Genomic DNA, 26,689 nt, shown 5'->3' with positions numbered 1-26,689 from the left:
AAATACCACTTGTTTGTGTACTTGATTAAAAAAAAAGCCCATTTTATTTTGAACGGTTTTATGGCCCAGTCAAGATTCTGCGCGTAGGGAGCCTCCTTCCTGATGACGAATATATAGGAAAGGAAGGAGGATCTATAAGAAGCTGTGGGAGTCGTAAAAAATTCATTCTTCCCTGGTTCCAAATATAGACTTTTCATCGTTTTACATACAAAACAAGGTTGTTTATTGAAAACGAATTATTTTACTAAAAATATTTATGAAATTAGATCAACTACTCTCTGTTTAATTTTTTTTTTTAATATACTATTTATTGAAGTACATGATCATTTTTTAAATAACCAGGGTAATTATTTGTAAAATTCTTAAAATAAACTAGACTTTATTTAAATAAAGTAAATTTTACTAAAAGTAAAGTTTACAAATAAAATAAACTAGAAGAATACTTTTAGTGAGTGGCCATATAATGAGCATTATTTATATCCCACTGTCCCAAAATAAACAAAATGATTAACATAAACAATACCATTTTTTTCTTAATTCTATAAAAATTCGTCAGTTTATCAATTACCATAGAATTTAACACATAATAAGTTAACATTTATAACTGTCTAAATACAATAATAATAATTATTATTTTCTTAATATTTTTTAAAAGTTACATTTAAGTAATAACACCACGGACGAATTGTTTTCATCTACATTTAGAAACATAATGAGATCAAAAACATTAAACATGGAATCACATGAATTGAGTAATTATTGTTATTTGGAATAAAAAAAGATGCATTTTTGTCTTATTAACACTTAGATTACAAACACTAAAACCAAAAAGTTCTGAAATTGGTCCAAGTACCATTCAGGCACTGTGGCTGCCGTAATGTCGGATTAATCTTTGGCACATTGAAAGGGGATATTATGTACACACTTTGGTTCATCTCATCACACGTTATTTTCCATTCATATCACTCATCGTAGATTTTTTTTAAAGTCTTGAGCTGTCGAGTTCAGACTGCAGTTGAGCGGTGAAATTGGGACAGTGTCTGCCCGGAGAGTTAGAGTCAGACAAGGTGAGAGTCCGGCTCGGTGACATGGGCCGAGTTGTAGTTGAAGGTGGAGAGGAGCGGCGGAGTAGAAAGGACAGTCACATCTGGTGGAGGCACGTTCCTTGCTGAAGCGGGGAGTGGTGGCACAGTCGGGGGAATCGCGAGTGGAGGACCTGCAAACTGGACCGGTGGAGGATAAGCTACATATCGAGGATCTGGCTGGAGTGTGTAGTAAGTGTCAAGCCCTTGGCCTCCTGACAAGCTTACTCCTGAAATAAACCACAATTTCATTTAGAAAAAAAAAAAAAAATCAGCCATATCCATTTTAAAAGGCAAGTTACAAAATGTTATAGAATAAAGTTGTAAAAACAATCAAGTAAGTCTAGGGTTGTTTAAAGTTTCACCTGTTGGTCAAATAATGGTTTTTAAAGCTCAACCATATCTACAAAACCTATGTACTAATTGGCATTAAATTAAACTCACCTCCATTCTGATTGTAAGTATTCCTGTGCAAACCGATTGGCTCGAGTTCTTTCATTTGATGTTGTATATCATATCCTGGGTACTGGTATTGGTACTCAGACTGATCCATGAGGTAAGTGCTTGCAGCAGCTTTCCGTCCATCATCCTGAAACATCATCCAGAAATAAATCCTTCTGCTCAAAATAGCCGTTCATCACTAAAAAGAATTCACTTACATTAAATTCTTGATTGTCAGAGTATGTTTCACTCTTTTCAGAAACTGAGCTCAAAGTCTCTCCTGTCACTGTTTCGTTGTAGCTGCTTGGAGCATACATTTCTATTGTTGCACTTTTGTTACTGCCCTGTTCACTAGCACCTTTAATAAGTAAACAAAAACAAGAATTACAAAAATGTAGGGGAACCAAGAGCCCATCCCACACCTGTGCAAAACCCTTTTCGTCTTCAACTACACATCAATACATTTTTTTTTTTGTTAATTTCATAAATATATTTTTTTCTTTTTGTCAATTTAAAATCCAATTACTATCCATAAACTACCTGGCATTTCCTTTCCTTTAGGCAACCTCTTACGGCGACGATACAAGAAATATGCAATGACTAGTGCATTTATAACTAAGAGTACGCCTGCAGTCGAAGCGACCGCTAGCACGATGACCATTGGTAAATCCGACTGGTAGAACTGAGGGAGCTGAGGCTCCGGCAAACCTATTCACGAAAAAATAATTAGCTGACGTACCTGGAGCGTGCTTCGAGGAAGCAAGGCGAGAACGCCTCTTGCGTAGGCAACATGCGACGACCACCAGGTTCAAGATGAGTAGCATAGCTCCGAGTATGGCTCCAAAGACAAGCACAAGTCCCGATGATGCCCTGGACCCGGTGCCACTCGAACCTCTTGACGGCAATGACGGCGGAGCGACACCTAATCCAATTTTGTTAGTCTCAAGCGTTTTGACACACACCACCTCCAATTTTCTCAAAATATATTTAATTTAATTTGAAATATGAACAATGGAGGTTGGTGCATGTTATGGATGTTAAATGAATATGATTAATTTCATATCATTCAATTAGTTTATTTTTTATATTTTTAATGTAAATGAAAAATTAATCTATGTTAACATGTAATGTTTCAAATCATAAATCACGTACAAAAGCTGTCAGGTATAATGCAATTCCAGAATTTTGTGCTATCCACTGTCCCATGGTAAGCAAACAAATATAAAAATGAATTACAAGTCAATGGCACAAGCGGGTTTCGAACCCACGCTCTTCGGCTAGATACGCCGCCGCTCTACCACTTGAGCTATCGTGACCTCGATCCACTCGGACACTCCCATCTCAACCCCACCTTTTGAATTTTCCCTCCTTTTTGCCATTTTTCTCGTGCCATTGACTTTTTTATCTCAACTAAAAACCTTAATTAATTGTAATATATTAATTAGTCAAGCGGACCACAAAATTAGTGAATTTAATGATTTAAAATGAAGTATACTTCACTAAAGCTCTCCGTGGCCATTTCATTTGTCGTCGAAAATCCAATCCGATTACACGACATTTGAAAAATGGCAAAAAGGAGGGAAAATTCAAATGGTGAGGTTGCGATGGGAAGTTAGTGTCTGAGTGGATCGCGGTCACGATAGCTCAAGTGGTAGAGCAGGGCGTATATAGCCGAAGATCGTGGGTTCGAAACCCGCTCGTGCCATTGACTTTTTTATCTCAACGAAAAAACCTTAATTAACTGTAATATATTAATTGGTCAAGCGGACCACGTAATTAATGAATAAAAATGAATATTATTCTCTTTTATAAAATTATTTGTTGTTGAATTGAAACAAAATTATTGAATTGCATTTTATAGTTATTATGGAATTACAGCAAATATAATTCATAGATATGTGCAGTGGAGGTGCTTTAGTTAATAAACGACAATAGCAGGCATTAAATCATCATGCAAACATGCACTTTTCCTTCATTTCCAATCATTCCCAGAATCATGCAATTGTAAAAACAAACAAAAACCAGTAGCAAACTAAAAATGCAAGCAATGAAACATATATTTTATAAACATTAAAAAAATGGGATTTATAAAAAAAAATAATTTAAATAAATTTGGTCATTACTCATTTTGTTCGTCCATCCTCACCCGGGTTGGTCAGGTCATATGAACTGATTACATTTGCCAAAATATATCTGACAGTCCAACCCAGTGATGTTAGGCAAACTAAAATGAGCTGAGATATGACCAAATTTTATGTTCATCATTCTGCACACAACACGAAGGGAAAAAAGTTGTAAAATGTATAGTGGCAAAATGTGCAAAACAGACTATATTAACAATATTATAAGATGCCAAAATTATAGTAAGTTACATTTCATTTCAGAAAAACATCAAAAATCACATAATTTTTATTTGAGTAATTATTTAAAAGTAGTAAAATGAAATCTGTTGCGGCGGGAATCAATCCAGCAGTCGTCATGACAAAATCAGCAATAGATGGTGTTCAGACTGACAGGGCTGATGCAAATTGTCTAGTAATACTAGATCACCATATCCCTCAGGTATTGCTTCCCGCGACAATGTATCACTTTGTCATTTGGACTAAAATTTAAACCACTATTGCAAAACTTATCTTTTTATAACATGCATATAATTTATATTTTTAGCATCTCTTCTACTATTGTGCACAAAATAGTATATTTTTATTGCACTGAGCTTAATAATAATTATCTAGGTTATAATGTTATAACAAAATTCAGAATTTAAAATTAAGGTTTATTTAAAATTGGATTGCAATTGTGCATTTAATTAACTACAGTGTGCAGGTCAAAAATTCTAATAATTAATGTTCATTTTAGTTTTAATTGTGGAGGACTGTGAATACACAAAATAAACAAAAATGTGTACGGGTCTTACTTGATGTCGTGGCTTTAAGTGTGTCTGGAAGGTAACGACTCGCACCCAGTCTGTTTTGAGCCATCACGCTGAAAACATATTGCGTTGCAAGCTCCAGACCCGTCACTACGTATTTGGTGACGTTGCCTGTGTCTTCGTATCTGTAATTGGGAGGGCTCCCAGACCCGATAGTCGATGCAGGTCGATACCGCAACCTGAATGTCTGTGGTAATCCACCATCGAAACCCGGCTCCCATCCTAGTGTGAGCGAATCGTGGCTGACATTATAAACCGCCAGATTCGTCGGTGGGTCTGGAATTGACGTGACCGACAGGCGGACGCTCAATGTGGCAAAGCCAAGAACATTCCTAGCCATGCACTCATATCGACCATAATCAGACAGTTCAATATTGCGGATCAAAAGAACCGATTCGTATAAAACATTGTCCAGCTTAAAATAAAAAATAAAATAAATTTTAATAAGTAATTCTTTTAGTTTTAATAATTCAAATTACCTTTTTGTACTCAATTAAGTATTTATGATGATCGGTTGTAATTATTGAACCTTCCCTAGACCATGTAAAGTTTACAGCGGGTGCTGCTGACACTTTGCAAATCAATTTTCCAGTTTCTCCACTGTTACTTGCTGATTTACTCAAAGAAGGAGATTGGTCCATCTGTGGCTTATCTATTAAGACAAATTATAGTAATAAATATTTAATTGTTGTAGTATTAAAATAGATAATGTTCAATTTAATAAATTTATTTTATTTATATAAAAGAGAAAGCAATTTCAATTATACTTTAACAACTTACGCTCAACAGTCAGAAATATATTCTTTGAAGATTCGTTTCCCAGGCCGTTATTAACAGCACATTTAAAAAATCCGATATCTTCTTTTGCAGCGCTGTGCACTGTCAGGTAGGATGTGTTGTTACTCCAGGTGACTGAAGTTCGATGGATAATGTCCGGATATTTTTCCCGGCTCCATTTGACATGATCGCCAGAAAGCGGTGCTCCATCTATTCTGCACCATAACTCAGCATCTTTTCCCGGTGAAACTGAGACATCTTCACTGATTTCTATTATATGCGCGGGGTCTGAAAAATGAGTACATTAGTATTTGATACATTTGTAAAAAATTGTTTTTCTTGAACTAAAAATTATATTCACATTGAACAGTAACGTTAAAACTGATCGTAGTTGATCCTTCGGAATTGACCGCCTCGCATATGTAAACCCCAGTGTGAGCACGATGAAGTTTTGTAAAGTTCAATAAAGGTCCTTCTACTGACAAATATTGTCCAGAATTTAAAGAAGTCCTGTCTTTGGTCCAAGTGTAGGAAATGGTTGACGGATGGGCTGTAGCCATAGGTGCGAGAACCAAGCTCTCCCCTTCATTGCCAATTAGATCAGTTTCACTCGGTTCATTAAAAATAGGTTTATCTGAATAAAAAGAAAATAAATTAAACAAAAGAAAAATAAGTTAGTTTTTCCCAGAAGAGAAAATGATAAAAAACTTACAAAGAACATTCATTGTAATGGCATCATGTGCGCTTCGTTGCAATGCTGTGTTCATAGCTTGGCACGTATAGACATCTTTGTCGATATCTGGAGTGACATTGAGACGTAGCTGTATAGATGAAACAGTTCCTCCATGCAAGCCTGGTTTTGAGCTGTTACTGATCCCTTCGGTTACCGATATACCTTCTCGCCACCAGGACATTTCAGCAGGAGGGTTGCTTGATGACCCATCGCACGTTAGTGTTGCAATTAGACCTGCACGTAGCTCCTCTGGATCTTTCCGTATTCTCACGTGTTCCGGAGGATCTGATGACATTTTAAAATTGTATAAAAATTTTCAACAGTCAGAGGTGATAGGATGGAATCAATTTTTACTTACAGTGTACACTTAGCTGTACTGTCTCGAACAAAGGGATTTCTGTTGCTGGGTTGGATGCTTCACATTTATAAATGGCCTCGTTGTCGGTCACATTCACAAGAATGGTCACTTCGGCTGATACTGACTTGTCAGTTGTTTTACTTACTGAATTGATCTGAGAAAAATTATATACAATTTATTGTTTAATGGTTTTAAAATAAGGAAAGGAACATGAATGATTTGTGATAATAGTACCAGCAAAAAATCTAAATAATTTTGATTAAATAAATGAAATAGATTTTACCTTTTTATCATTTTTGTACCATGTCAGGGTAGCGAGTGGATTTCCCCCAGAAGATATACATGATATTTTCTGGACTGTACCAGACGGTATATGCGTGCCTTTGGAGTATCCAGTAATAATAGGCTGCCCCGGTGGATCTGAAAATATTGTCACAATCAGTCCAAGGTTTTTTATTTTTAATTTTAATCAATTTTTCAATTTATACATAAAACATTGATGGTGTGCGTGCTGACGATATTTTCAGTCAGTTGTTTATTAAGCCCATGGCAGATGACAACAAGCGATCTCTGATCAGGCGACATGACGGCTGTCGTGTTGGACGTCGTTATCCAACCTCCTTCTGGTGCAGAAATCGTCCTCTGCGTGGCATTGCGGATCTGTTTTCCTCCTATCATCCATTTAATATCAGCAGGCGGATTGCTGCTAGCTGTTGTGCATGTTATGGGGACTGTATCTCCGACACGGGCTTCAGTTGGGCCAGTTATTGTCACCTGAATAGGTGCAACTAAAAAGGACGAATCATATTTTAAAAAAAATTAAGAGTATAATTAATAGTAAAGATGATTATCAAAGATTTACTTACACAAAACAGTCAGATCAACTTCAGCTTTCAAAGGTACTTGACTCATGATGTTGGATGCTTCGCATCTGTACTTGGCTTTATTGTCTGACGCATCTGCGGTAAATGTGTATATGTTTTCCGAGAGGCGCCCAGCCGTTCGATATGCCATTCGGATCTGCTCACCATTTTTGTACCAGATGAGCTGAGCCGGAGGGTTTCCTCCTCTCGACCTGCATACCAACTCGACAGTCTGCCCTCGGCGGATCGTCTCTCCTTCCGTGTAGCCTTCGATGTACGGTGAACCCGGCGGATCTGCAAGAGCGCATTTTTCAAAACCTATTCAAAATGGGTCTCAAATTGAAATTCTTACATAGAACACTAAGCTGGACGGTGACACGGAGCGGCATGTCGGGTGGCAAGGCTTCATGCCTCGCCTCACATGTGTAATCAGCATAGTCGTCTTCTGCAGTAGGTCGCAAGTGGATCTTGCTTGTTACATTGTACCTTTTTGATTTCTTGGATGCAGGAGTCTCTTCTGTAATGTCATCTCTTTTGTCTAAAAAAAGAAAAATTATAATAATAATTTAAAGAAAATTAGTACAATTCTTTTGTAGCTGATTTGACTACTTGAAGGTCATATTGAATATTAAGGTGTTTTGCATATATTGCCATTTTCCACTACTTGATCATTGATCAAGGGATATGACATGGGATTGCAGGTTTTTAACTGAAATCACGGGTTTTATAAGAGTAAAATATGGCAGTATCAACGATGTGGGTGGTAAGAACAATTTCAGAAAGGATAAGAACCTCTGCGAGGGTTCTTAAGATACTGCCTTGGAGTACTCATGAATCTGGGCGATAGCTGGCTGATGGAAAGTCACCACTGATAAGGCGAAAATGTCCGTCGGTTAAGCAGTACTTCAAGGGGGTAGTAGGCAAAAGGAAGGAGTCTTAAGCTTCTAGAGCAACCCCGAGAGACTACCTGATCGAAGGCTTCCTTCACAGCTTGGATTAAAACAACAGTACTTCAAGGAGAGTAGTAGGCAAAAGGAAGGAGTCTTAAGCTTCCAGAGTAACCCCGAGAGTCTACCCGATCGAAGGCTTCCTTAACATCTTGGAATACAACGATTTTCATTCTATCAAGAGCGGTAGGTATTTTACTAGTATTTTGCCCATTATAGGGAATAAAACAATTGTATGGTACGATGAATTATGGGATGGGGTTTTTAGGTTTTGTTATTTAGGTTTTGTTATGATCCGAACAAAACAAAATTCCAATTGGGATAGAAAGTACGTAGTTCTAAGGGCAGAACTATAGGTATACTATATAGGTAAGGAAACTAGATTATTTTGGCTTGGTCGAAGCAATTTTACAGTGATTAAGTCGAAATGAAGAATCAAAGGAGATTTTAATTTTAAAAAAGTAAGTTGTACAAGGAACGTTACGTCGGAATAGTCGGTACTAGTATTGTATTTTTGGTAAGATGTAAAACCATATTGCAGTACTTGCTCAATTCAAATTATCAAAGAAAATCCCAAGGCCAAAGATGGGAATCGGAAATTGAGCTCAGCATCACGTACATCACATACGAGACTGACGCTTTAATGATCTTGGCTACAGTGGCCCCTTTACATTTATTATATCCAGTAATTGGAGATTTAATGGGATCATGCCTTATTGGTTAATACTACATTTAATGTGTGGTGATTAGGGACCGTTAATCGATAATTATTCAGTAATCGTGAGATGCGGTCTGGTGTGATGTAGGTTTCAGAAAACCTTAAAAAAAATTTTCTTTATCGTGCCAACGTTTCGATCTTTATTGAGATCATCTTCAGGGCCTGGGATTTACAAACATTGTTTACAATTAACAAATACATTTAGGATGTGAAAAAGTGAATTTATACATTGCAAAATATATTTTTTTTTATATTCAATCAATGTATTTCCACTCAAAGTGTTTGTCTTCTGTGTAATTGTGCCCAAACTTTTTTCCAATATTAAAGATCCCACACCAATACCAAATAAATCTGACGTAATCTACAAAATCAACTGTTTAAACTCATAAACAATGTTTGTAAATCCCAGGCCCTGAAGATGATCTCAATAAAGATCGAAACGTTGGCACGATAAAGAAAATGTTTTTCTGAAACCTACATCACACCAGACCGCATCTCACGATTTCTGAATACATTTAATCTAACAATTTCTACTAAAAAATATCCACACACTGAGAGCAGGCAGGCGTTTAATTAATTTCAAATAATCTTCATAAATAAAATAATAATATATATATGAAAAATCCGTTAAAAATTCATTTTGTTTGTAATTTTTTTCCACTGTTCAGAAATGGAAATAGTTTATTATAAACTGCTGAATTAAATAGAACAACAAGTTTATTTATTTACTGGATTAAACAGGCCAGAAAAGCGTACTGCAGCATCCCCCCTGAAAGCTTTCACTGTCAAATAAATTCCGAGCAAATATAAAAGGTAAATAACAAATAAAAATAAATACCAGAGTAGGATTCGTTCATTCAAAAATAAACTACAAACTTTGTTTAATGTGCAGAGTTAACAACAGAATGTACAATCTATAATTGCAGTTAATTTATTGCCATCAGGGTTTAATTGATGTTTACATGTTGTAAAGTTATGTACATAGGAAAAAAAAGAAATATAATTAAGTATTAAAAGTACACTACAACTGAATAGCTTATGTTGCTGTTACTTCTTGTTGTTGTTACTTTTCTAAATTGAGGATTAAATTTACCTCCTATTGATTGATGTCAGTCTTCAATATTGTAATTTTGTATTAAAACATAAAGGATAAGTGTAGTGCCTTTTTATAAAAATAATAGATTTTTTTTTTTTCATAATGGCCTTATCCATGATATTTCGAATTATTATAAATTTATGGAAGGTATTATTATTATTATTATATTTTAAAATTATAATAATATACATATATCAATCTAGATTACAAACTTGACGAGTTTTTTTAAATTATGTAATTATTATGCTACTATTGTTTTGATTTTAAACATTTTTTGTCCCTTGAAAAAGTTTCACTTTTAAACGAAATACGAATTTTCTAAAAAAAGGAGTCCTTTTTACTATATTTTTTAACGGATAAATTGAATTTAGGAACTTAAAAGAAAACTCTTAGTAAAAAGGAAAGGAAAATCCCTTTGCCCTAGAAACCTTAATTAAAACCTAGTGGGTAGAAAAGAGAGGAAGGAAGCAAAGGAAAAACAAACTGCAATAAAGGGCTGGCCTTTTGGGACAATAAAGAAGTTTCCCGTAATCATATTTTAATAGGATTAAATATTCATTTACAGTGAAGTCTCTACATTTTATTGTAAACCCCCTGCCTCGACCCCCTCTTGAAAAGTTTTGTATTTCATTAACTGAGCCTCAAAGGGATTTTGTTTTTACCTAAAATAGGTGAAATAAAGTTAGTATTTCAAGGAATTCTATTATTTGCTGGTTATTTTCCCTTTGCTGGAATGTAATTGGAACTTTTAGCGACTGAAACCACCTTACAGTGCAATCACCGTCATTCCGTTTCTTTGCTGGAATTTGTTTAGACCATTCTTGAACCACATAACCATATACGGTAGAGCGAAGGAAAAAGCGAGAAAGCGAGACGTGGATTTAAATTTAAAGAAATATAACAAATTATACTAGATTTTATTATAATAGTACAGATTTTATTGTTATGCATATTAAATTGACTAGTTTTCATGGTCCGCTTGACCAAATAATATCTTTCAATTAATTAATATGTATTTAAGGTATTGGTTGAGATAAAAAAGTCAGTGTCACGAGCGGGATTCGAACACACGACCTTAGGTGAAATACGCCGCTGCTCTACCACTTGAGCTATCGTGACCTTGATCCACTCGGACACTAACTTCCCATCTCAACCCCACCTTTTGAATTTTCCCTCCTTTTTGCCATTTTTCAAATGTCGTGTAATCTATTTGATTCTCGGCGACAAATGAAATGGCCACGGAGACCTTTAGTGAAGATATACTTCATTTAACTTATTGAATTCACTAGTTTTCGTGGTCCGCTTGACCAATTAAAATCTTTCAATTAATTAAGGTTTTTAGTTGAGATAAAAAGTCAGTGTCACGAGCGGGATTCGAACACACGACCTTAGGTGAAATACGCCGCTGCTCTACCACTTGAGCTATCGTGACCTTGATCCACTCGGACACTAACTTCCCATCTCAACCCCACCTTTTGAATTTTCCCTCCTTTTTGCCATTTTTCAAATGTCGTGTAATCTATTTGATTCTCGGCGACAAATGAAATGGCCACGGAGACCTTTAGTGAAGATATACTTCATTTAACTTATTGAATTCACTAGTTTTCGTGGTCCGCTTGACCAAATAATAGTTCGAATCCCGCTTGTGACACGGACTGTTGTTTTCTCAACCAATACCTTAAATACAGATTAATTAATTGAAAGATATTATTTGATCAAGCTGACCACGATAACTAGTGAATTTAATAAGTTAAATTAAGTACATCTTTACTAAAGCCAGAAACACACTTACCCGATGCTACCCGACGCAAATCCAAACTCCGTTTTTCCATAAGGTTGCATTGGTGCACATCTACCCGACGCTCTGCGATCCCCGCTGTCCAGATTTTCGTCGGGTCGCATTGAGTACAGTTGAAGACAAAAGAACCGGACACTCATATTTTTATTCAAACTACATGTATTATTGTCGTTATATTAATTACAACATGTTATTTTAATGTAAACCAAATTAAACAAGATAAAAAATGCATAAGTTTTTATAAACATTGTTTAATTATGATGGTTAGGAGTAACTTTATTTAAAACAATTATGTTTAACAAACAATTTATTAGATGGTTGTGCTCATAAAATTTAACTAACAATTTATTACAAGGTTTTGCCCAAAATAGTGCATTAAGAAGAAAAGATGCGTTGCGATTGTGGTAGTGATTATTGTGATAAACGCTGTGGACTGTACGCGACGTGTGCCCCACCAAAACGTGGCAAGGCGTCGGGTAGCATCGAGTAGCGTCGCATGGCGTAGCATCGGGTAAGTGTGCTCCTGGCTTAAAGCTCTCCGTGGCCATTTCATTTGTAGCCGCGAATCAAATAGATTACACGACATTTGAAAAATGGCAAAAAAGAGGGAAAATTCAAATGAGATGGGAGTTGGTGTCTGAGTGGATCGAGGTCACGTAGCTCAAGTGGTAGAGCAGCGGCGTATCTAGCCAAAGGTCGTGGGTTCGAATCCCGCTCGTGACACTGACTTTTTTATCTCAACCAATACCTTAAATACAGTTTAGTTATTCATATTAATAATCAAAAGTTGATAAAAGCAAGAAGTTTTATAACAAAATGATAAAGAAAATTGTCTAATCAATTTTAATGAAAATTGTTAGTTTGCCATCACTTTAATGGAAAGTTTAAAGATGTTTATCTCATATTTATAAGAAATATACTTAAGTTACGTTAAAGTGAAAGCAAGTGTAAAAATGTTTTGGAACGATAGAAGAGAGAAAAAGAGAAGCGAAGCAAACTTTGTCTTATTAAATTTAATAGTTTGTCTAAAAAGTTTTAAAATGGTACACGTATTATACAAAGTTTCAAGAGGTTCTTAAACATCTCCCATTTTTAAATGAAAATAGGTATGAGAAGAGAAACGATCAACTTTTAATTAAGTTTTTATAAAAATTATTTATTTATTCTCGCTCTACGTCCTAAACCCATCCACCCCTCAGACATCATATCACATTTTACGCCTTTCCAAAATAAAATCCCAGGGCCACGATCCTAAAATCCTCCGAAATCAACCCAGAAAACAATAATGTACATTACACTATTTTCAATGCAATATTTCGCATAACCAATTTCTTCATCCAGTGTAACCTATCTTTGATAACCTCAATATCAAAACCACACAAATCCCCCCCCCATCGTATTATAGCCTCGCTCCTTTTATATCCAAAATATTAGAACGACTCATCCCTAAAAGACTAATTGTCATATTCAACTCTGAAAACTTAATTCACAATCATCAGTTTGGTTTCAGATCCCTCCATCTACTGTTCAGCTGTGCTGCAGAGTAGCCGACGCAATATGCTCGACTCTAGAAAACAATCAATATCAGCCGTATTTTTGGAAGCATTCGACCATGTGTGACACTCCGGCCTCCTGTAAAAGTTAATATATATCCTCCCTCACACCTACTATCTCATCCTGAGTACTTACAGTGAAAATCGGCACTGATTTTTCCCCATCACGCCAATCAAAGCTGGCGATCCACAAGGAAGTATCCTAGGCCCGATACTATACACCATGTACACTGCTAATATACATCGAAACACACAACTCACAACCTATCTACATATTCCATTACTATCCTAGAACAGGAGCAATCCAACAACATTTGAACCTAATTACCGACTGGTGCACTCGGTGGTGAATCTTGTTGAACGAGAGAAACTAATAATTAACCTTTACTCTCAAACACCAGACCTGCCCACCACAGCACATAAACAACAGGTAATATGTCAATCCGACCAAGTCCAATACCTTGGTTGAGGTTTTCTTAGATATCAGACTTTTATAGAACCCACTTAAGTTTAAAGAGACAAGAACTTAACTATATGGACTGCCCAGACCGTGAAACCAAAATCAACAGTAACCATACATAATAAACACTCATCAGACCGATTATTATTTAAGGAGTGGACTTGGGGCTAGGGCAAGCCTCCAACATCCAACGAATCCAATCTTTTCAAGTCCGAAGTTATCCACTCGTAACGCTCCCTTCTAAGTCATCGTTCGAATGATTCATAAAGATTTTAAAATCCCATTCGTGAAGGGTTTGATCCGAACACGCTTCTTCATATTTAACCCTAAACTAGCCCTCCACTCGAACTCACTTTCGGGTATATTGTGTACTGGATTGGTTCTAGGACACTTCCTTGTGGACGCCAGGTTTGATTGGTTTGATGCGTAAATAATCGGAGCCGATTCTATATTTGTAATACGCTTAGGTTCATGTATACCTAGATTGTATGTATAGTTATAGGTTGGAGGTTTAGATGTGGAATTGGTGTCCGAGTGGATCGAAGACATGGTAGCCCAACTGGTAGAGCAGCGGTGTATTTAGCCGAAGGTCGTGGGTTCGAATTCCGCTTGTGACACTTACTTTTTCATTTCAACCAAAACCTTCATTGAAAGAAGTAATTTGGTCAACAGATATATATTGTTGATAAATTAATTTTTTAATTTAAAAGGCCAATCAAGCTATACCTTTCAAAAGTAAGTACCTATTGTCATTCTAAATCAAATAGGAAAATTTGATGGAGGGATTGTTTAAATTTGTAAGACTTTCCAGCCTATCGAATATTTTAAGAGCGGTGGAAACAGGCGTAAAACGACCTTTCAACGGTAAATTACACAGAGTTAATAGTCGGATGTGACGTAATGGTCAGCGATGACAGGGGTTTAATTATTATTCTGGTGAATCGCCTATAAATGTGCCGTGGCCAGCCACATAATTCGTGTGATGAATGTCGAGAGTCGCAACTCAATGCACGTGATATATTGGATTCCATCCAGGCACGCTTACTTCTCAGATCAATCGAACTCACCACACCAAGGACCACGGATTAGGTGGCAATTTGTTATCAGGCCGAAGATCGTATCACGCGCCCCGTCAACTGTATCAAACGCGATCAGTTGGCAAACGCCGCTCTTTGAAATAAGTAAATTCCAATTGCAACATCAAATTGTTTTCCACTTTGGCTTTTGGCGGCGACAATCTGTTTTTCTTGGTCAAACGGGATCGACTAGCACATAGATTGGTGTAAAAAGAGAGCATAATTTCACAATCTACTCATTGCCTTCAATGCCATGCCTTTAAATTGCTATCATTTCTTCATTGGATACTACTATGATCTTAAACCGAGAGATCATATTTCTTCCTATCCTTATCCAAACGCACCAATCATATCCCAAGCCTTCAACACTCCTCTAAAATTTTAACCTTATCCTTCATAACTGCAGGGGCGAGACTATGGAAATTGCTTCTCCGAGAAGTACGTTCTGCTTCCTCACTGGCATGTTTTAGCTCCATGGCATCTAAGTTTTCAAAACGACATCCTTTTCTTCCCTCTTCCATTTCTTTTTCCCTTTTCCTTTTACCTTTTTTGTCAGTGGCTTCATCATTAGATTATAAATAAATATGTATTTTGATATGTAAGGGAGCTAATGTTTAAAGAAGTTACCATTTCGCAAATTTCATGGTGTTTGTGGTGTTATTTTGTAAGTAAACTGGCAAGGTAGAACAAAAGTGAACTAATCTAGAAGGAAATTGCTAAGTTGGGAAAAATTACGTTAGCGTGGAGAAAATTCAGTTTTTATGTAAAGAAACAACAAAAAAAAATACTAATTTTTGAACGGATTGACTTAAATCTACGAGATTTACAAATTTAATTTAGTTGTACTTTTTTCACTTTTTTTAAATTATAGTTCTACTCACAGATTCGTTGTTTAGAATTACAAACACGTCCTCGACATGAATTGTAAGAGTGCACCAGACGAATTCTTACAATCCATTTCGAGAGACATGTTTGTAACTCCTTCAATCTGATGATGAGCGTTTAATGCTCGAAATCCGGATGGTTGTAAACAACAAATATATGAGTAGAACCACCATTTACAAAAAGTGAATCTACACATTCACCTTTCTTCATTTGTATTATTTTACATGCACTTTCACAGAAAACAACTGGTTCATAATTCCACAGTAATTTGAAAGAATTATTGTCCTCATTATTTTGTTTATTTTATTACCATTATTATTGCTATATAAAACTAAATTTATTTCTGAAATATGTACATGTAAGAGATCTTAAAGTCCAATTCGTACCTTTGATATAAAATGAAATAAATTCTCGAGTTCATTTAAAGTAGAAAAATAAAAAAAGATGACATTATCCTTTGATGACTACCCAAAATTCAACGTATTTTCATAACTTCACTAGTTTTCGTGGTCCGCTTGACCAATTAAAATCTTTCAATTAATTAAGGTTTTTAGTTGAGATAAAAAGTCAGTGTCACGAGCGGGATTCGAACTCACGACCTTCGGCTAGATACGCCGCTGCTCTACCACTTGAGCTATCGTAACCTCGATCCACTCGGACACTAACTTCTCATCTCAACCCACCTTTTAATTTTCCCTTCTTTTTGAAATTTTTCAAATATCGTGTAATCTATTTGATTCTCGGCGACAAATGAAATGGTATTTTCATAACTGTGTTTTAACAGATCATGGAGCGGTTTTCTTCAAAATTTTTATGCTCTTAACCAATGAACATTATACGAATTACCAAGTCTTTAATTTTCTCATTAGACAAAACGTTTTTCTTTCAATGGCGGTTATGTTTTATAAAAATATAATAACGAGCGAGAATAGCGCCGGCCGGAGATAAAGGAGGAAACGACTGTTTGTCCGTGCGTGAAGACAAAGAAATAAGGCCAACGAGGCAAATATTTCTCTTTTTTCCTTTCCTTTTTTAAAAAATACCGTGGGCAATTATTACATCGTTTTTACCGTTTAATTATTGAATTCACTTCGTTAACGTTCATCCTTTGAGATATAAATAACGGTCCGTCCTGAAAGCGGCCTTACATTCAATTTAACCCTAGATTCACTAGTTTTCGTGGTCCGCTTGACCAATCAATATCATTCAATAAATTAAGGTTTTTTTTAGTTGAAATAAAAAAGTCAGTGTCACGAACGGGATTCGAACCCACGACCTTCGGCTTGATACGCCGCTACTCTACCACCCGAGCTATCGTGATTTCAGTCCGAAGGCATGATAGCTCGGGTGGGAGAGTAGCGGCGTATCAAGCTGAAGGTCGTGGGTTCGAATCCCGCTCGTGACACTGACTTTTTTATCTAAAAAACAAAAACAAAATAATCTTAATTATTTAACCCTAGAGCTTATTTATCTTTTCTGGCATTCTGTCATGGTAAGAAAATTAGGAGCTTTCTTCAAAACAAATAACTGTATTAAGTTTGTATAAGTTGGTCAATTTTTTTACAACTAATATGTAAAAGGTAACTTTTTGCTAAGGCAGAATCGATATCTGCTAAAATAGTTGTTCCAAATTAACTGAGCATGTTGAACGTCGAAATAAACTTGGCATTGGCATTGTTTTTCTTCTCTTTTTGAAACAGATAAAATAAATAATGCAAGAGCAGTACCATTCATCACAGTCGTGTTTTTTATTGCAATTTTAACCTTTGAAATTTACCGAGTGCTGTGACCATTTTTCTTTTGAACAAAACAGCGTACTCATTTACACTTTCACCTGTCATTTTATTTTGTCAACTTTTTCATACTAAAACTACCAAGTGGCCTCGTGCAAGTTTAATAATTATCACAATAAAATGTAATAAAATAAATTAGTTTAGAAATATTTTATTCGGGAAATAGTCTTCATCGGCATCTACTACCTTCTCCCAACGTGTTAGTAGTCCAGTTATGTCTTTGTTACGAAAGGTCAGGTCCGATGACTTAGAAAATAAATTGAAATAATTTTCCAGCTAGTGACGATTATCGAACTCCCGACTGCATGTGGGATTGTAGTCCATTGCTAAGAAAGGTGAAAGTCTGGAGAGTACTTAGGGTGCGGTAGGACTTTACAACCGAGTTTCATTATCTCTTCCTTTCACGTTTTGGCTGTATAGAGTAATGTCGTTTTGGCGATACAACTATACTTTTTCTGTTCACGAGAGCAGGTTGTTTCTGGACAAGCAAGAAGTACTCGTTGTATTGGCTTGGGTAAATTTCTGTAGTGATGTTCTGACCACAAAGCACAAGTTAGTTAGTGCACGAGGCATGGCTTATTCCTCTAAGCACAAAGCATATCATTTTGTTTGTGAATATTTGGTGTTCGCGACAATGGGACAGAGACATTTTTGTGGCAGCCATTTCTTTTTACACAGGGGCATTAGATGTTTACGTCACGTAATACGAAGAGAATAATGCGTGTCTTGAACAATCGGTCATTGTAAAAGCCAATGGTGAGACCTTCTCTGTTACTGGACATGATCCGTGTTATGCAGCATGTGACAATCCGGCCATAAAACATCTCTGCTTTCTGCCGTGGAAGCTATAACATAACAGATCTTATCGAGGGTTAAATGGGGTTTTGCGGCGAAGGGCGTGATGTAGACACGGCGAACTAGTCGACCCCCTAGAGCGGGAAAAGAGGACTTAGAAAAAAGAGGTGGTTCTTTTTTGGATTTGGTTTTTTTCATTGCTCACGTGGTGTTGAAAAACGAAGAAGAAACAAGAAAAAAGAAGACATCTCTGCTTCCTGGCAAAAAAAGAGATCAAGAGATCATCAACCCAGCTAACATTCATCAAATACACTAGTTTTAGTGGTCCGCTTGACCAATTAATTTATTTCAATTAATTAAGGGTTTTAGTTGAGATAAAAAAAGTCTGTGTCACGAGCGAGGAGGGAAAATTCAAAAGGTGGGGTTCAGATGGGGAATTTGTATCCGAGTGAGGTCACGATAACTCAAGTGGTAGAGCAGGGGCGTATCTAGCCGTAGGTCGTGGGTTCGAATCCCGCTCGTGACACCGACTTTTTTTTATCTCAACTAAAAACCTTAACTAATTGAAATTCTTCAAATAATTATTTTGTACAAACTTTTGTTTTTCTTATATTTTTTGTATTGTAACCTGTTTTTTTTTATTTACCAAATTCCATTACTTGAGTAAAGATCTATTATAAAGCAGTGAAAGGCAAATGTTTGTTTAGACGCTGAAGCTTGTTACCGATGGTCAATTAATGAAAAGTCAATTTACTCAGCTTCCATGCCTTCTCAAGTCGAATGGTTTCATCGCTTACGTTGAAACACTGGGAAATTTCTGCCATGCTTTACTCGAATAGGGGAATCGCTTCCGGTCGTTATTCAAGACGGTTTATACCCACTCCCTTCGCCCCAGAAGCAAACGTTTTGAACCACTTTTGAGCAGTGGGACCGCTTATTGTTGCATCACCCCAGGGCAAATTTTACGATCTGCCTCGGCTGGCCTACTGGGAGCTTAAATTCACACAAAGCACCCACGAATTATAGTTTTTGAAACCATGAAAAATAAATTTGTTAAAAATAATTTTCAGTGAACCGGTCGAGACACTTTTTCTTTACCAACTAACGCATTATCTTCTTAGTATTAAGTGATGTAAACCTCTTATCCTCCTACGTTTGTGGAGTTGATTAACTGTACTAAAATAATAACAAATAAATGAAAAACCGTAATTTTTAGTGTGTGTGTGTGTGGTGTTTAGTGACCGTTAGTCAATGATTATTCGGAGATAGTGAGATGTCTGGTGTGACGTAGGTGTTAGTAAAACATTTTCTTTATCGTGCAACGTTTCGATCTTTATTGAGATCATCTTCAGAGCCTGGGATTTATAAACATTGTGTAAATTCTACAATCCTACATGTATTTTGAAATATGTTGACATTTTGCATTTGCCTTTAGAAAACAGCATGATGTGAGTAAGGAAGGATCAATCAAAACTGATCAGACTCAGAAGTGTCGATACAGCCTTGACAGAATACAGTTTCAATAGTACAGCCCATTTGTACAAAAGGCAACGGCTATTCAGGCTGATAGGCTGATAACAATATACTTTTGTGCGAGCGTGCTAGTCTGCCTTATTTACGTTCAGTATGGGAATTTTTCTCTAAAAAAAAATATATATATATATATAAATATATATTTGTACATAAAGTACAAAATGTGAACGCACAACCGAAGAATCCCAAATAATTACGATTTTTATTGTAGTTGTGGGTCGTTAAATTTGTCATATTGTGCCGACAAGGGGGTGTGAGGATTTTTCCGAACTCGTTAGGGACACGATTCCAGCAGTTCTGTAGTCCCGATGGTAAACTTTCCCCTCCGACCGTTGCTATTAAAAATTAAAAGTTGAAGTCCCGCCGCCCAGGTCGTCGCAAGGTGAAACTTGTTTGTGACGGTAATAATATTTCAAGTTAAAATGAGTTGTTGGGAAATTAGCACTTCTCCCGTCAGTCGTCAGATGTGATTTTTCACGAATGAAACTTTCCCTGACGTTAATTATTACCCGAGAGTATCTCATGTCCAATTACATCGCTCCGGCTGATTCCTTTACGCTTTCCCGAATTTTAATATTGTCATGGAGACAGCCCGGCTGCTCCCGGCCGGAGAAATTAATTAACATCCCTAAACCTCAATTTTGAGCCAGGCCTAGTCTTGTCTTTGTCGAAGATTACTACAAATTTTGAAAGTTAGCAAAATTAATTCATCATAATTTATACAATCAATTTGACGGTTGGTTTAATTTGTAACAAGATTATATCGAACACGGGACTTATACCGCAAATCCATAGCGAATCTAGGACAATCTACTCCTTTTAAGCTGCGTTCCTTTCTGAAAATCACTTACGCAACTGTTTCGCGAAACTTCTCGCGTTGTGAATACCCAGGCCCTACTCCGAAACTTTGTGCGCGAGGATGTTTCGAGGAGAGCAGACCGGCTGTGCTTATCTTTGTGTTAACCCTGTTAACTCCTGTTAGATCGAGAAAAATGATGACGTAGACTTGGAAGAATCTGCTAGTTAACATTGCTCGCTGACAGGCCAGAGCCAATGTTAGATGTTTGGTCGAAAATGTAGTCACTTTGCTATCCGTTAGGGCACAGGTAACCAACATGGCAGCCATGAATTTAACAGCTGTTTTTTGTTTACACGTATTTTTATTCTTAAGCACACATTAATTAAATCAGACCAATCATTTCTTTTGGTAATATCTGACCTGTCCTTATACTCTCATTCATAATAGATACATCCCATATCCTATAAAGTTGTAGGCTGTTAGACGTTAGGTTACAAGTTAGGTATGTCGGCACGAATTGAAGAGTGCTATTTGTTAGTACTTTTCGAGTGCATAGATAGCATTTTGAATGAACGAGTTAATTTTCCTTTTTTTTATTAACTTCTGGCATCTTACAATTTAACACAAAACAAACCATAACAAACAACAACAAGCCTTCAAGAACTGTTATAGCTTTATTTTTGGTTCTACCAATTGCCACGCGCAGCATTGCGGAAAAATTAACGTTTAACATGCTAAGAAAAGAAGGGGGGGGTTCACGATCTTACTGGACATTTCTCTATTGGAGTTAACACGAGTTAACATCTTACAAACATTGTGAATACCCCTACTGCGGCATTTAGTAATAAGCTGACAAAGCGCGACAAATTAGAAATATTTAACGTGGGTATATCAATTCACTGGTTGTAAGTGGTATCAAAAACTATTACCAGTTACTATTTACTATCAATTATTATCGTTTACAACCAGTAAATGGAAATGTGGAAGCATGTTAGGGCCTATGTTAGAAGTCCATTAGAGTGGTTCCTGCCAACAAAGTATCGATGTCAGATGACTCGGTCTGTACGATGAAATTTCGAATCTCGTTCTTGAAACCAAAAACACTTCAAAAGTCGAAATTAATCCTTGCCCTGTAGATCTTTCTTCGCCGATTAACATTCTGTCGATATACAAAGTTTGTAATTTGTTCATCATTACTCTCGAAAAGTAAATCCTCTAACATTGTCAAATAATGTAATCATCGGAATTTTGCACTAATATTTCGATAATACCGGCAATTTGTTGGTTGAATTAACGGTTCAAATATTTGTATTGTTAGTGACTATTTAAGAAACGGAATTCGTTGAATTTTAAACAATTTTTCTTGTACTTTCTACTTTATAACTTGTGCTTGGTATTTTTTTATATGAAACAAAATTGGAAATATTACAAGCTACTACATGCACTTATAGTATTAGTTCGTATTTCATTACGAAACATCTCGCGTTGGGTAGTTCTGGGCTCGAATCCCGGCATAACGCTTGGACATTTATTTAAGAATAATCTGGAAAAAGATATTTTAAAATGGATCTGACCCAGAGGGTGTAAGAACTCCTGTATGACAGTTAAAATAAACCCGACGACCAACGAAGAGCGAGAAATCGAGGACCAGGTCGACATGATTGTTATGCAATAAAACCTTGACATCACGTGTTAATGAATGTTTTTTGTACAAAATATGTCTAAATTAAACTCACCTAATTTAAGTTCGACGTCTCCACGGTACCAGACGATTTTGGCCGCCGGCTTTGCGTTCTTCACGAGGCATTCCAGGGTAAACGTCTCGTTCTCTTTTATTTCGATTTTCGTGTTGTGCGGGTGGCCAATAATTTCGACGGAACTCGGAGGTGCTGCACAGAAAGAAACAAATACAAGTCAATTAAAAGAATTTTTTTACACATTTTAAATAATTTTTTAATTAAAAATCATATTAAATTTATTACACTATTCATAATTGTAAAATTAGTTACAATTACAGCTATAAATTTTTGGTAACATTTTCTTTCAGGTTTTCCTAATTTCGATGAAAGAACCCAACAAATACCATGTCAAAATCCGCACTTTTTGACTTTTAAATTTATAATACGACTGGACATCGAATAAAAATGTTTATTTATGATTCGAGATTTTTATTACAGACAAGCTATTTATTACACTATTTATAGCTATATACTATATATTGCTATTTATTAGTGCTGAGTAATTCGCTGGAGAATGAACAAATTATAACCCGGTCCCTAACTCTTACTCAAAACTTACAAGCAGAGGTATTGTCCTTTTTAACCTCTTCAATAAAATATTTTAGTTGGACTTGTCTGGAAATCCTCCAAGTTGTCGTGTAATCCGTATATCTATTAAATCTCAGGATTCCTTGCCAGTTACAAACCGTCCCTTCTTAGAACAATTATTGAATAAATAATTTTCAACCTGTCTCAATCTATATAATTGCTATTTTATAAAAAATATCATTATCCTTTTAAATTTTTTCTATTTCACACTTGTATCATGATGGGAAAATTTTTGTGGATTCTTTTCCACCAACAGTGATTTTTCTTTTTCATAAAAACCAGTGTTTATTAAGTATTTCAAAACATTATTTAAATTCACTGGTTTTCGAGGTCCGCTTGACCAATTAATATCTTTCGTTCAAAAGGAGGGAAAATTCAAAAAGTAGGTTGAGGAGGGAAGTTAGTCCGAGTGGATCGAGGTCACGATAGCTCAAATGGAGGAGCAGTGGATATCTAGCCGAAGGTCGTGGGTTCGAATCACGCTCGTGACCCTTACTTTTTTATCTCAACTAAAAACCTTAATTAAATGAACTCCATTTAAAATGATTACCGTCTAGCCCAGCCATGCTGTCCAAGTTAAAACACTCCAAAACAGAGTATTTGATATCACCGGTTTCATCGTTTTGACTCTACGTATTGTTTTTGTAAAGTTTTAACGCGCGCAGCTTTGTGTTTGTTTAATATAGTAGCAAATTTTAAAGGTGACGGGTCTCCTGCTATTTTGGGCTGAGCTGCGCACACGTAACCATGCTGTTATTAGTCTTCTACCAATATATGTCAAGCATTGTATTTTTTGCATGTTTCACGTACTATATGGCCATCGCTTAGTTTCGGTGAAAGTTTTCTAGGCATTTGATCGCAATTTCACTATCTGCTACTACCATAATGTAGTTATTGTTGTTTCGTAGATATTCTGCATATGATAATGCGTTGGATATTGCATACATTTAGGCCGGAAAGATGCTTACTTCCTTAGGCAGTTTAATGCTACACGAGTAATCCATTTTGTGACTATTCGGGCGCGTCTCCGTCACCGCAGCGCCCGATTTGTGCCGTACACTGTACCCCTGTATCTACAACCCCTATCTTCTGGAAATCCACCTATCATAACACACTTCCCTCCTTTTCCCTCAAAAACCCATCCCTTCCAGCCTTTTTGGGCTATTCTCCGCCAGCTCTCAGAGCACACCTTGTATCGCCCTATCTATTCAAAGTGTTGCGCCATAGTAATTAACCACCGTGTAAGATCGCCCGGCTATTGCTTTGCTATGCACATTTATCGCCATGCGAATGTCCGCGTATTGACATTAGAATCGCCTCATCCTTAACTCCGTGTGCATCCCATCTCCCGACCTCATGGTACCAAACCTATCATCGCCATTTTCCCTTAATATCTCATCTCCCTTTATCCACCTACCATCATCATAATCCCACGAACGAATCCTACATCATTATCCCGAAGACTCCATCATCTCACTAGCATCGCAGCCTGGATTGCATCGCCACTTGGATTTCACCATCCATCATCATCATCATCGACGCTCTGGATCAATCTGGTGTACTGGCCTAGTCATCGCCGCACAACGCACGATATCGCATTCGGAGATATTCACCGCTTTCCGGCCTTCATAGCCTTCAGAGGCGTCCATCGCCTTCAGGTCTCCAGTATGATCATCGGCCATCTTGTAAGCCATAGAAATTTCATTAAACAGTGAGCCGTCCATTACTCCTTTCGTTCATTATTTATTCCTTCATTTAATTCTTCCTAAACTAACATCTCCTATTCAATCAGGACCCGTTGGTGCCGAAATAATCTTTTTATTAATTTTAACTCCTATCTCCGGTGGTGTTCGTTGGCGCCATTTTGTATTTGGCTGCTGGCGAACAGTGACCATAAAACGCACTTCTTACTCCTTTTGTTTTCGACCCGTATGTGAATATTAAATGGTATGATGGAAACATATCTTCCGATTTTTCCCGGAATAAGGGCATTGGCGGTATGGGGGGGGGTTACATTCATGGGGATGTACATGTTAACTGTTTTAATTTCTTGGGATGTGTCGTGGAAATCTACTTCATAATATGGTAGTTTATGTGACTTTTTGGTAAATGGTCTGATTTGAATTATATCCTGGAAACTGGAAGTTTTAGGGGGGGTATTTTTATGAGCCCAGTTACATGCAGAAAAAAACCGGTGCTAAGAGTACGTCAATGCCAGCTGCCGAAAAAACCACTTTGCTTTTGAAGATGGTCGACTAGTCACCACCAGAGAATACACTGACTACTATTCGAGAGGATTTCCCTTATTTTATGTTTTAATTAGAATAAGTTGTTTTAGTTTATATCGTGAAGTGATTTGTGTGGACGAGTGAAAGACTGGGAAAAGGTTTTGTTAATCTTATTTATAATTCGATTGTAAGACATAGATTTTTCACTTGCTCTCTTCCTCTTTACCACTTGTCATCCGGCGATTAACGCCGAACTGAAGAAGTTGTTTTTGGTCACGGTGAGACACCGACGCCATTATCGCTGATGTTGCTATTATTATTATTATTATTTTTTAATAATTTTTGCTGTTTATTCTACAATTCTATCACTTGTTCTGTAGGCTGTTGAATAATATACTGCAGCATGGAATTTTCTTTATTAACAGAGTGTTTTCGACATCATGACACAAGTCTTCATTAGGGTTAGTTAAACTTCCCAACAATGCGTACACACTCAATATCGATTAGAAACACCTTCCAATTGTTTTCCTCCTCTGGGTTTTTCTTGGTCGATTTACAGGAGAAACTAAAAATAATATAGAACAAATTTCACCACCTGCACTCCTGCTGTGGAATTCCTAAGACGCGCTTCAATAAAACTGTCCGCCCTAAACAACGAACGCCTTTCTCTCTACCAACGGAAATTCTTCTCAGTTTTACCTCAAAAGTATTGTTTATAAACAGTTTTTCTTAATATCATCGTCTAAATTTAATACCTACAATGTAAATAAATTTCGTATGTGTCAAACGGAAAGATTATCGTATAAAATAAGCAAGAATATTTTATATCTTGATTGTTTCTTAAAAAGTAAGAGGAACGAAGATTATGCGATCGATATTTAATTGGGAAACACGTGGAACCGAACTTAATTAACCTATAAAATTAGTTGCGAACATTGTTATTAGTTTTTACTTAAGGGAAACCTAGGTACCAAAAAAGAATGGGAACGAGAGGGAAACACCTTTTTTAAGAATGGCACCAACCTTTGGTACAAGATGGATCTAGAACACAAGAAGGTACACTCCAGTGGACCTGGAACCAAATACTCAGAACCCATGGGGAAATACACCAGTATCTTCCAAGCTGAGATTCATGCAATCGAAAGATGTACCCAACTCAACCTAAGTAAAGGGTACAAAAACAAGAATATAGCTATCATGTCCGATAGCCAAGCAGTCATCAAAGCACTAAGCTCAAATATTGGTTCAGGGATGGTGCTGAACTGCAAAACCAAACTAAACATATTATAGGCATGCAGAACAAAGTCAGCCTTTGCTGGGTCCCAGGACACAGGGAGTATAAGGCAAAGAGAAAGCGAACACCCTTGCAAGGCAAGAAGCTGCTACACCGCTGACAGGACCTGAACCCTTCTGTGGCTTAGGAACCCACACTATTAACGAGTATCTCAGACAGAAGGACAAAAAGAATATGAGGGAACTATGGCGTTTACTCATT

General features: G+C 36.6%; 1 protein-coding gene across 1 annotated transcript in view; it reads right to left on the bottom strand.

Moving 5' to 3' along the window:
* Positions 1–361: 361 nt before the first annotated feature.
* Positions 362–26,689, bottom strand: part of LOC106666988 (nephrin) — a 464,482-nt gene continuing 438,154 nt past the window's right edge. Inside the window, exons 4-18 of the mRNA XM_024228661.1 lie at positions 22,376–22,528; positions 7,539–7,724; positions 7,190–7,480; positions 6,812–7,111; positions 6,607–6,743; positions 6,324–6,477; positions 5,945–6,250; positions 5,594–5,866; positions 5,236–5,520; positions 4,935–5,107; positions 4,441–4,870; positions 2,263–2,445; positions 1,742–1,881; positions 1,527–1,671; positions 362–1,312 (exon numbers count right to left, since the gene is read on the bottom strand). Coding sequence (XP_024084429.1) covers positions 1,059–1,312; positions 1,527–1,671; positions 1,742–1,881; positions 2,263–2,445; positions 4,441–4,870; positions 4,935–5,107; positions 5,236–5,520; positions 5,594–5,866; positions 5,945–6,250; positions 6,324–6,477; positions 6,607–6,743; positions 6,812–7,111; positions 7,190–7,480; positions 7,539–7,724; positions 22,376–22,528 — 3,410 coding nt within the window. The 3' untranslated portion in view covers positions 362–1,058. The remainder of the gene's footprint in view (positions 1,313–1,526; positions 1,672–1,741; positions 1,882–2,262; positions 2,446–4,440; positions 4,871–4,934; positions 5,108–5,235; positions 5,521–5,593; positions 5,867–5,944; positions 6,251–6,323; positions 6,478–6,606; positions 6,744–6,811; positions 7,112–7,189; positions 7,481–7,538; positions 7,725–22,375; positions 22,529–26,689) is intronic.

Source organism: Cimex lectularius, unplaced genomic scaffold (assembly GCF_000648675.2).
Source record: "Cimex lectularius strain Harlan isolate CLEC.00 unplaced genomic scaffold, Clec_2.1 scaffold226, whole genome shotgun sequence".
Lineage (NCBI taxonomy): Eukaryota > Metazoa > Arthropoda > Insecta > Hemiptera > Cimicidae > Cimex > Cimex lectularius.
This window is presented reverse-complemented; position numbering and strand designations above follow the sequence as displayed.